Source organism: Triticum dicoccoides, chromosome 5A (genome assembly GCF_002162155.2).
Source record: "Triticum dicoccoides isolate Atlit2015 ecotype Zavitan chromosome 5A, WEW_v2.0, whole genome shotgun sequence".
Taxonomy (NCBI): domain Eukaryota; kingdom Viridiplantae; phylum Streptophyta; class Magnoliopsida; order Poales; family Poaceae; genus Triticum; species Triticum dicoccoides.
This window is the reverse complement of record NC_041388.1, coordinates 575,250,613-575,261,932: the sequence shown is the minus strand read 5'-3', so window position 1 is coordinate 575,261,932 and position 11,320 is coordinate 575,250,613. Positions and strand designations below refer to the sequence as shown.

Here is an 11,320-nt window from a genome sequence, read left to right as displayed (position 1 = left end):
GCTCTCACGGAACAGAGGAGGAGGAGCTCCTCTTCTAGGTCAACATTTCTCATGGGCTTGGGCCTAAGAGATAGGTACAGATGGGCTAGGGCCCATACCGGTTCAACACTCCCCCTCAAGATGGGTGGTAGATATCTATCATTCCCATCTTGTCGCAAGCTAGGTTGCATTCCTTTGCTGCCAAACCTTTTGTCAAGCAGTCTGCTATCTGTTGGCCTGTGTGCACATACTCAATCTTTATAATCCCAGCATCAAGCTTCTCTTTGATGAAGAATCGATCAATCTCTACATGCTTAGTTCTGTCATGTTGCACTGGGTTGTTAGCTATGCATATAGCAGACCTGTTGTCACACCAGACATTCAGAGGTCCTTCTCTTAGCAATTTCAATTCACTTAGAAGGTTTCTCACCCACAACATCTCACTTAACCCCTGAGACATGGCTCTATATTCTGCTTCTGCTGTTGATTTTGATACAACTGGCTGCTTCTTGCTTCTCCATGAAACTAAGTTACCTCCCACAAACACACAATACCCAGATGTTGATCGACGATCATCCAGGCAACTTGCCCAGTCTGCATCACTATACCCATCAACTACCAAGTGGCCATTCCCTTCGAACCACAGTCCTCTTCCTGGTGTTCCCTTCAAATACTTCAGAATTCTGTGTGCTGCCTCCACATGTCCACTTCTGGGCTCATGCATATACCTACTCACTATGCTCACAGCATAGGCAATGTCTGGCCTTGTGTGACACAAGTATAGTAAACGCCCTACCAGTCTTTGGTATTTCTCCTTATCCACTAGATCTCCAGATTGTGCTGTTACCTTATGGTTTTGGTCAATTGGGGTAGTAGCAGCTCGACACTCTAACATTCCCATATCACTGAGGAGATCCAAGGTGTACTTGCGCTGGGACAAGGCTATCCCTTTGGCAGATCTTGCAATCTCAATACCCAGAAAATACTTCATCTGACCAAGATCCTTCACTTCAAATGCCTTTCCAAGACACTCCTTTAACCTTGCTAACTCCGTCCCATCATCTCCAGTTATGATTATATCATCTACATAGACTGCAAGGATGACAATCTTCCTATTCTGATGCCGGTAGAAGACAGTGTGATCCTTATTGCATTGTTTGTATCCCATCTCACACATAGCCCTTCGGAATCTATCGAACCAAGCTCTCGGTGATTGTTTCAGACCATACAAAGACTTTTTCAATCTACACACCTTGCCTTCAGTTTTAGATGAGTCCAATCCAGGGGGGACTTCCATATAGACTTCTTCTTTTAGTTCTCCATGCAAGAAGCATTTTTCACATCTAACTGATGCAAAGGCCATCCAAAGTTTGCTGCACATGATACTAATATCCTCACAGTGTTCATTTTTGCTACTAGAGCAAATGTTTCGTCATAGTCTATCCCATAGGTTTGACTATATCCTCTTGCAACTAGTCTGGCTTTGTATCTCTCAATCTTGCCTTCAGGATTCTGTTTGACAGAATAAACCCATTTGCAGCCCACTGTTTTCTTTCCTGCTGGCAACTCAGCTAACTCCCAAGTCCTCTGTTTTCTCAATGCTTCTAGTTCTTCTCGCATAGCAGCACACCACTTAGGGTCCTTCTTTGCATTTCTCCAATCTGAAGGAATAACCATCGCTTGAAGAGAAGCAATGAACACTTTATATGATGCCGACAGAGCATCATAATTCACATAATTCCCAATATTATGCTCAAACCCATATCTCTCGACAGGTTTGGCAGACGCAGCCCTAGTTCCCTTCCTCAACGCAATTGGCATCTCCGTGGATGAGTCCTCCTGTTCTATGTGTGACTCCCCCTGCATCACATTCTCATTTCCTGCTTGCTCCCCCTGGGGTTCATTTGCCTTGGCTCGCCGGGTGTAGACTTTAAGTGGCTTCTGTGCTATGCCCTGCTGCTGCTCAGGTTGCTCTTGAACCTGATGCGTTTCTGTTTCACCTTCTCCACTAGACAACGGCAACACGGGTATAGTGCCCACCATTGGCGGTCTTGCTTGCTGCATCACCTCTTCCTGACATCTTCCTTGTTCTCTCCCTCTTGCTTCAGATACTTGAGGTTGCAACACCACCTCCCCCTCTAGACCAACCACAGGCTGGTCCAGACATTCAAACAACAAGCTCAAGTCAGTTTTTTCCCCATAGTAAGGATTAGATTCCCAGAATGTCACATCCATGCTCACGAAAGTGCGCCTATCAGAAGGACTCCAACACTTATACCCTCTCTGTCCAGAAGGATAGCCAATAAAGATACACTTCACCGCCCGAGGATCCAGCTTGTTCACAGCAGGTCTATGATCCCTGACAAAACAAGTACATCCAAACACCTTTGGTGGCACACTAAATTTATTCTCTCCTAATAAGAGTTCACAAGGAGATTTCATACCCAGTATCATGGATGGTGTGCGATTGATCAGATAGGTTGCAGTCAGAACGGCTTCACCCCATAGACACTTTGGCACATTCATAGTGTACATGATCGAACGCGCCACCTCAAGGATATGCCGATTTTTTCGCTCTGCCACGCCATTTTGGGGAGGAGTGTCCGGGCAAGATGTCTGATGCAGAATACCTTGGTCTGATAGGAACTCTCCCAGCCTTCTGTTGACATATTCTGTCCCATTGTCAGTCCTTATCATTTGAACCTGCACCTTGAATTGAGTTTTAACATACGCACAGAAGTCCTTGAAACACTCAAACACCTCATCTTTATGTCGCATTGGATACATCCATGTCATGCGAGTATTGCAGTCAATGAAGGTGACAAAATATTTCATTCCATTTATCGAGGTTGATGGACATGTCCAAACATCTGAATGAACAAGCACAAATGGGACTATACTCCTGAGCCCCTTACTCACATACGATATCCGAGTGTGTTTAGCATACTCACATGCCTCACACCTTAACTTGGTTTTATCTAAACCATTCATTACATCAGGGAAAGCTTTCTTAATTTTCTCAAAAGAAACATGTCCAAACCTACAATGGTGGATCATAGCTAATGCTTCCTTCTCTGTCGCAGTCGCAGCAAGAGCCATGCCAGCAGTCTTCACATCCTCCTGGCGATCCATGTACCATAGTCCTCTATGCCTGGTTCCTGCCCCAAGCCTCCTCCCAGTTCCCATCTCCCGAATCAAACAGCGGTACTTATTAAGAGTTACGTCACAATCTATCTGATCAATCAAAGCACTCAATGACACTAGACTAACTGGGAAAGCTGGAACATGCAAAACTGATTCCAACTTAATACTTGGAGTACATTGCACTGCCCCAACCCCCTTAATAGGTTGTGCAGTACCATCTGCAGTTTGAATAGTTCCATTGTACGATTGGGGGTACTGTTGATAGCATTCAAACTCTCTAACGTTGCCGGTTACATGTTTCGATGCCCCTGAGTCTAAAACCCAATCTACACCAGCCCTATGAACAGCAACAGATGCAGTTTCATTACCTTCATCAGAGTACACAAAATGAGCAAAGTCACCAAACACTGTCTCTGCTTGCTGTTCGTTCCTCTTGTCTTGACCCTGCTGCTCATTTCTCATGTCTTGACTATGAGAAGAACTGGACTGACCCTCACTCATGACAGATACATTCGCTCTAGCCTCCCCTTGATAGCGATTGTAGTTGTTATAGTTACTTGGAGCACTTCTGCCCCTGTTGTTGCTTCCACGATAGTATCCCCTGCCATCTCCTCTGTAGCTGCCTCTGTAACCTCCTCTGCCTTTGTTGTCTCTCTTCGGTGGGGCTGTGCACTGGTAACTGAGATGCCCTTTCAGCCCACAATTGTGGCAGTCTCTTGTCTCAGGCCTATTCATTATGTGATAAGCAGGTCTGGAAGCCACCTTTGACCGCTCCACAGCTTTCAGTCTAGTCTCCTCCTGTGCTATAGCAGCAATGGCATCTCTTAGTGACGGCAACTCAGCTTGTTGCATTAAGATAGCCCTTCTATTCTCAAACATGGAGTCCAGCCCTTTCAAAAACTTGAGGACACGCCTATCCTCAACCCACTTTCTAGCTATAACTGCACACTCAGCATGTGGCAACACAATAGGTGCAAGATAGTCTAAATCAGCCCAAAGATGTTTCAGCTCTTCAACATACATCATTACAGTCCTATCACCTTGAGTGAGATCATGCACAGTTTCTTTAATTTTGGAGACCAACATGACATTTCCCTTCCCTGAGTACATACTAGCTAACGCTGCCCATACCTCAGCGGCAGTAGGGAGGTCCTCCACCGAAGCAGCAACAGAAGGGGATAGAGAACTCAGCAGCCAATTCAACACGAAACTGTCCGTGGCATTCCATTTCTTCCATGAAGCTCCCCTCTTGTCTTCTGGTTCCTTCACCTCACCAAGAGCATAGTCTTCCAGTGACTTAGTTCTGAGGATGAGTTTACCTCTCCTCGACCACCTCAGGTAGTTTTCTACACCTTCTAACTTCACCTCGTTTGGAGCCAGCTCAATCTTCTGCACCATCTCTGCCTGCGCAGCGCTCGAGCCCACATCAGCAGGTGCCTTCTCACCTGCAGCCACCATCTTCGCGGCCATGATGTCCGCAAGCTTGTCCATTGCAGCCGCCAGTGCTTCCTCTGCCATTTTCCCTTTCAGTCAGCAGCAGACCAAAAACAGCGGGACTTTCAGCACCTGCAAGCAGCAGTAGCACTCCTCTTCTCCTCTTCTCAACCAGCAGCAGTTCGTCACCTCTCCTTCCTTTACCAACCCGCAGCAATCAACAGCCGAGAGCAGAAGGGGACTTGGAGACAAACTGCAGCTTCTCGCAGTGGACCTGACAGCGTTGCTGCCGTGTCAGGTGAGATGCGTGACCTGCCCTTCCTTTTCTCTCTTCCCCTCAATCTCTCTCTCGCTGACTCACGCAGCAGCAGCAGCACCTCCAGCACGCAGCAGCTCCAGCAGCACGTGCGCACAGCAACCTCCTCTCCCGAGCCGGCCGCGCCGCCTCGCTGCACTCCGCCACCAGCCGCAGCCGCTGCGCCTAGCTCGCCATCGTTCGCCCCCGGCAGGTCCTCCTCGCCGGACTACACCACCGGCGCCGCCGCTGCCGCTGCAACCTGGCTCTGATACCATGTTGAACTTGGAGGAGTAGCGTACCAGGAGCAGCTGCTGTTGTGTCTTTCTTGGTGTGTGGCGGCTCTCACGGAACAGAGGAGGGGGAGCTCCTCTTCTAGGTCAACATTTCTCATGGGCTTGGGCCTAAGAGATAGGTACAGATGGGCTAGGGCCCATACCGGTTCAACATATTGTTTCCCACTTTGTTGCTGTCTCTGGCTCTATTATCTTATCTAATCTTTTGGATTCCACTGGTGATCAATGCTGGCTATAGATGTGTTTTCTACCTACCATTGCTTGAGCCTTAATTTGTGGTGCACTAGCCATACATAGGGATGGGTAAATTACAGTATGATGCATACACTTGCCAATGCATTCTGACAAGTGGTGCAAGAATGAATCTGCTCTGGCTCTGTTTTGTTACAGTTATGTTTCTTATCTGAATTTCTTATCCTGTTATGATGTAGTTACTTCTGATACCTCAACCTATGTTCTGTGTTTTCAATCAATATCTATTGATTAATGCATTCCTTGTTTTGTGGTTCAGTTTGTCGCAAAACATCTATGTACTGCATGTCTCATTAGCTCTGTTCTTGTAAATGCAAACCAGGATCCCTCCGCAGCCAGGTACCCTCCGCCCCCTTACTGATGCCGTCCATGGCGGACATCACGCCTAGCAGGTGTTCGGTCAAATGCCACTGAGCTTTTTTTCTTTTTGAACATTTTGTTGTTTTCTAGAGTAATTCGATGGTGGGGTACTCGGTGATCGAGGGGGGATTGTTGTGTGATGCCTGGTTGGTCGTATGTGCAGACTTTGTAGGCATGAGGCAAAGGGGTTAGACCTTTTGGCAGCGGGTGCATGCTTCATTTCATGAGGAAAAAAGAACTTTGAGCCCTATGACATGCACATCATCCATGAACACAATGTGAAGTCGCTATCGCATCGACGGTACACCATCTGCAGCTCCGTCATGAAGTTGTTGTGGTTCACCAAGTGGAGACAATGTGGCCATTGGGCTCGTCAACCATCGAGATTGTAAGTTTTGCTTCTTGTTGTTCTTCATGTTGGCTAATTCATTCATTTACTCAATGTTGCTCTACAAGTTGTATAGTGCTGCCATCTTGTACTACAGGACCGAGGGCAGGCCATTCACGCACATACATTGTTGGATGAAGCTCAAGGGGCAGTATGTGTAGGACGACCTATGTCGATTCTGACTCGACACTCAAGTATCGTTGAATCCAAAAAAACTTGTTAAACATCCAATTATCTCGGATGTAATATTTCCATTTGAACTATTGTTGTCCTAGGGATATTGCATGTTATTCATGGATGAATTATGCTATTTTCTATAATTATTTTGAGTGTTGCGGATTTTATGAGAAAAGAAAAACAAAGGCGGACATTTAGGGAACAGGATTGGATGGCCGGGTCCTGCATCAGTGTCCGCAAACTGGTCCAGACCAGTCCGCGGACAAATACAATGTCTGTTTTAGGGAACAGCGTTGGAGATGCCCTAAGCACCCTACAACGAATAGTTGGTTTGAAATAATGCCCAATGAGCACTGAACCAAAACAATCAGTAAGAAGTCAAAAAATGTACAGGCCCCTACAAGGACTCACCTTGAAGCTGACGCCTTGCAGTACATGCTTGTCCCCAAATGACTTGTGCACGTCCCTGCATTCTATAAGAACACCGTGCTCATCGCCAATCTGTCTGCCCAAATCCCAGTTCTTAGCCACGTTCGAACCCTGCAGCGCGATGAAAACAAAACACCATTCATCAGTGCAAACTCCGTGGTGGCATGGCAACAATTCGACTAAGCTACATCAGGATCCCAGCGTCCTTGCAAGACCGCACCTCGCGCAGGTTCCCTGCATTGCCCAAACCAGGGCTCCTTGTGGCCGACACGACCGCACGGCACTTCCTCGACGACAGCACGCCTAACCTGCCTAAGCAAGAACATGTGCAAGGTATTACCACCATACCTCATTTGATAAAAAAACAAATTCAATTCAACGAAAGGCATAACAGCAGGCTACGCCGCACAATTAACTTAATCGCATTACAAATGGTTTCACCTTTTTTCAGGTGTCGGTGCACAGTTACCCTGATTAATACTAATTGTCAACAATACAGTCAGTGAAGCAAGCAAGGAATCCACCCGGGCGCCGGCGAATCGACAATCCATTCCACCAAAACGAGCCGCGATCGGCGGTCCTCCACGAGCGCAATTCGACCATCCACATCAAAGCAGAACGGAGGCTTCCAAGAACTACAAGACGCAAAGAGGAAGAGGAAAGATCCAGCCATCCAGGCCGTGGAATTACCTGAACGGGAGGGCGGCGCGGAGGCAGGGGGCGCCGGAGTGGCGCGGGACGGGGACGCGGCCCACGTGGGCGCCCGGGCGCCGGAGCGCGGCGGCGGCGGGGGCGGCGGTCGGCGGCGACGCCATGGTGGCGCTCGGCGGCGAATGGAGGATGAAAAGAAAGGTGGGTGGAATCCTCCTGCTCGCTTGGGGATGTGACGCGACCAAGGCCCACATCCCGCATCCCGCACCCGCTGCATTAAGTGCGATCACAACCGTCCGTTGGAGATCCGACGGCTGGGATCCTCCTCCACGCGCGGCCGAAGGATGCCAAATTACCAAGCTGCCCGGGCCGCGAAATCTGCGATGGCGACGGCGGCGGCGGCGACGGTGCGGTGGCGGGTGCTGGCGGCGTCGGCGGCGCTGCGGCTGGCGCTGGTGGCGTACGGGGAGTGGCAGGACGCGCACCTCGAGGTGCGCTACACGGACGTGGACTACCTCGTCTTCTCCGACGCGGCGGCCTCCGTCGCCGCCGGGGGCTCCCCGTTCGCGCGCGCCACCTACCGCTACTCCCCGCTCCTCGCCTTCCTCCTCCTCCCCAACTCCCTCCTCCACCCCGCCTGGGGCAAGCTCCTCTTCTCCGCCGCAGGTAGCCCCTGCCACCGCTCGCCCACACGCTGCCTGCAGTTGCGGTCGAATTCCTCGCGATGTTGATATTTTTGCGGTGCAGATTTGCTCGTTGGGTTGTTCATCGACACCATTCTCGAGCTGCGGGGCGTCCAGGCGAAGACGCGGATCTGGTGCGTGGTGGCCTGGCTGTTCAACCCCTTCACCTTCACCATCGGCACCAGAGGGAACTGCGAGCCCATCGTCTGCGCCGCCATGCTCTGGATCCTCATCTGCTTGATGAAGGGTGTAAGCTCTGAATCCTTTTTTTTTTATGTCTGTTCAGTGATAGCTGCTACCTTTATGAACTAGCTCAGAATATTTTGCAGCTGTATTGATCTGCTGATTCTTACATGTCAAAACTAGGAATATTTCTCTTCGAATTTGAGTAGGGATATAATTGGTCTGAAAGTTGCGATGATGTTCTGCAAATTTAGTTTATGTTTACTCTGTCTTTTCTTATGTTTTGTTCACCAATCAATCGTCTCTCTGTCGGTTTAGCTTATTTTTGTGAAGTAGTGGAATTTAACCTGTTATTTAAGGGGGTTTAACCTATTGGACCAATGGATTTACAAACAAAAATTTGGCAGAGTATATTTTACAAAGTTGGGTGTTGCTTATGCAATGAAATACTGATGTTAACCTCTCAGAAGAAGGAAGGTGTACCCATAATCCAAGAAAATCGTACTAGATTTCTATCACTTTTGCAAAACCACGTATACCAAATAATTTGCTTCTTATACATAGTTCTAGTCTCCTCTGTACCTGTCCGATATTTCTCCTTGAAAGTCATTAGTACTTGGTGCTCAACAGCTAAAGTACCTTTGCTTCAGAATTCAGGTTTCCTTTTGATTAATGTCTTAATGCGTTTACTCAATGCGTTTCTTTTGTCCTGTTTCTTCACTTGCTTTACTCAATGCGTTTAGACAGACATTCAGCTTCATAATCTAGTTTGTGAAGTGAAAGTTGTCAGGCAAATGCTTCGCTTGCTTGCAACTTCCCAAATGACTTGCAGATCATTTATTCCGTTGCTTACTTGGATCATAAGTATGGACAATTTAGTAATATTTTCAGTCACATGTAGTTAGAAGATTAAAAACATAGAGTTATTGCATAAATATTTTGCATGGCTATCTTACAGTTTGATTATCTACTGCAGGTAGAGTACTGCAAGCAGCATTCTGGTATGGGCTGATTGTGCACTTCAGAATATACCCAATTATATATGCAATCCCCTTTGTTATTGTTCTTGGCAAGAATTATGCCGATCCTGCTGGTAGACCTGTCCTTACACAGTGGAGTTCAAAACAGCAGTTACAAAGCAATAAAGCCAGGGAAAATGTGGAAGAACCGACATCACTCTTGGCGACTCTATGGAATTTTCTCAGTAGCCTCGTTACAAGGGATACTATCCTGTTTGGGTTGTTGTCTGGATCTATGTTCTTTGCTTGGACTGGCATCTTCTTCTATCTATACGGGTGGGAGTTTCTAAATGAAGCACTCCTTTACCACCTCACACGGACTGATCCAAGGCACAATTTCTCGATTTACTTCTATCACATATATCTGCACCATCAGCAAGGGTTCTCAAGCATACAGAGGCTGGCTTCGTTCCTGCCGCAGCTGATCGTGCAGTTGGCGCTCATCATACGCTTCTCCAGGGACCTTCCGTTTTGCATGTTCCTCCAGACAGCCGCATTTGTGGCTTTCAACAAGGTGAGGCATCTGAAACTTTTTTCTGTTTGTGTGAAACGACTACGGTAACCTGAAATACTAACAGTTGCTACTCTGTCGACGAGCAGGTGATGACAGCGCAGTACTTCGTGTGGTTCTTCTGCCTGCTGCCCCTCATCCTCCCCTGGACCGGCATGAAGCTGAAGTGGAAGGGCCTGGTCTGCGCGCTGGTGTGGATGGGGTCCCAGCTGCATTGGCTGATGTGGGCCTACCTGCTGGAGTTCAAGGGGCGGAACGTGTTCGTGCAGCTCTGGGCCGCGGGCCTCGTGTTCCTGGCCGCCAACACCTTCGTGATGATCATGGTGATCAGGCACCACAGTCACACCCCGCTCTTCTCGGCGCCGGCGGGGCCCAGGACCAAGATCGCCGCCAAGAAGGAATAGCCACGTGGCTACGTAGTTTACTTTCTTTGCCAACTGATGACTGTACTGTTTTCCGATAAAGTGATGATTGTACTGTTGCCTTGCCTTAGCATGGAACGGATCTTGCCTGAGTTGCAGCATGCTGTAGCTTTGCTTCTAATAGGATATAAACAGCAAGCGTACAATAGTAGAGTAATTCTCTTTTTAGGTGTTCATCAATAGGAGTTTTCTGTTCACTGGAATTTTGAGGTATGGTTGGCGAACTGTAATGGGATTTAAATTTACTGGAATTAATTTGCAGTTGCTTCGGCATAGAAAAACGTTGTAATCGGAGTACTACCTTTGTGTGATTTTTCTTTGAATCGATGGTCTTGAATTATTACTACTCCAAGAACCCAAACCAATACTGGTCGAAATCTAGTAATTCCGGCGGTATTAATTTAAGGTTAGTGTTTAAAAAGATTAGTACTCACAAGGTACATGTAAGCTGTGCTGGGAAGTCTCAGCAAGATGACCGCGTGGCCTAATGGATAAGGCGCTCGCCTCCGGAGCGGGAGATTCTGGGTTCGAGTCCCAGCGTGGTCGGCATGTTTTTTAGTTTTATTATTTTGACATTTTTTCCCTTTCTCTGTAATAATGGCGCCTTGATGTAGTGTGCTTTCAAGTGGCGCCTTCATCTCACCAGGTATGGCATGGCGGTACTTGTCTTGCGGGCGACCAAGACGATGTACATCACCCTCGTGAGCAAGCCGTCCGATGGCAGCCGAAAGCTATCCCAACGCATCTTTTTCCCTTTCTCTGTAATAATGGCGCCTTGATGTAGTGTGCTTTCAAGTGGCGCCTTCATCTCACCAGGTATGGCATGGCGGTACTTGTCTTGCGGGCGACCAAGACGATGTACATCACCCTCGTGAGCAAGCCGTCCGATGGCAGCCGAAAGCTATCCCAACGCATCTCATTCCTACGAAAAACTAGCATCGCCCCCTTTACATATATACCTGGCTAAAGTTAACCTTAGCACCTATGCCGGCAGGCCAAGCATTGATTTAACTTATGCTATGAGTTTTAATGTTAATCTGCTACGAAAAGGACCTATGTGTAAAAACTGGTGAGCATCGACGGCATAGTATAATTTC

The 11,320-nt window shown here is 47.9% G+C and overlaps 2 protein-coding genes and 1 non-coding gene across 3 annotated transcripts in view; 2 read left to right on the top strand and 1 right to left on the bottom strand.

Moving 5' to 3' along the window:
* LOC119302959 (protein TRIGALACTOSYLDIACYLGLYCEROL 3, chloroplastic-like) overlaps positions 1 to 7,569 on the bottom strand; it is a 10,265-nt gene extending 2,696 nt beyond the window's left edge. Inside the window, exons 1-3 of the mRNA XM_037580022.1 lie at positions 7,445 to 7,569; positions 6,975 to 7,062; positions 6,737 to 6,865 (exon numbers count right to left, since the gene is read on the bottom strand). Of these exons, the coding sequence (XP_037435919.1) occupies positions 6,737 to 6,865; positions 6,975 to 7,062; positions 7,445 to 7,569 (342 nt within the window). The remainder of the gene's footprint in view (positions 1 to 6,736; positions 6,866 to 6,974; positions 7,063 to 7,444) is intronic.
* A 219-nt stretch (positions 7,570 to 7,788) lies between these two features.
* Positions 7,789 to 10,521, top strand: LOC119302958 (GPI mannosyltransferase 1-like). Its single transcript, XM_037580021.1, has 4 exons — positions 7,789 to 8,071; positions 8,153 to 8,335; positions 9,248 to 9,804; positions 9,891 to 10,521. Exons 1-4 carry the CDS (start codon positions 7,789 to 7,791, stop codon positions 10,203 to 10,205), a joined length of 1,338 nt encoding a protein of 445 aa, XP_037435918.1. The 3' UTR covers positions 10,206 to 10,521.
* A 175-nt stretch (positions 10,522 to 10,696) lies between these two features.
* Positions 10,697 to 10,769, top strand: TRNAR-CCG. Its single transcript has one exon. It is a non-coding gene; the product is annotated as a tRNA-Arg (tRNA).
* The last annotated feature ends 551 nt before the right edge of the window (positions 10,770 to 11,320 follow it).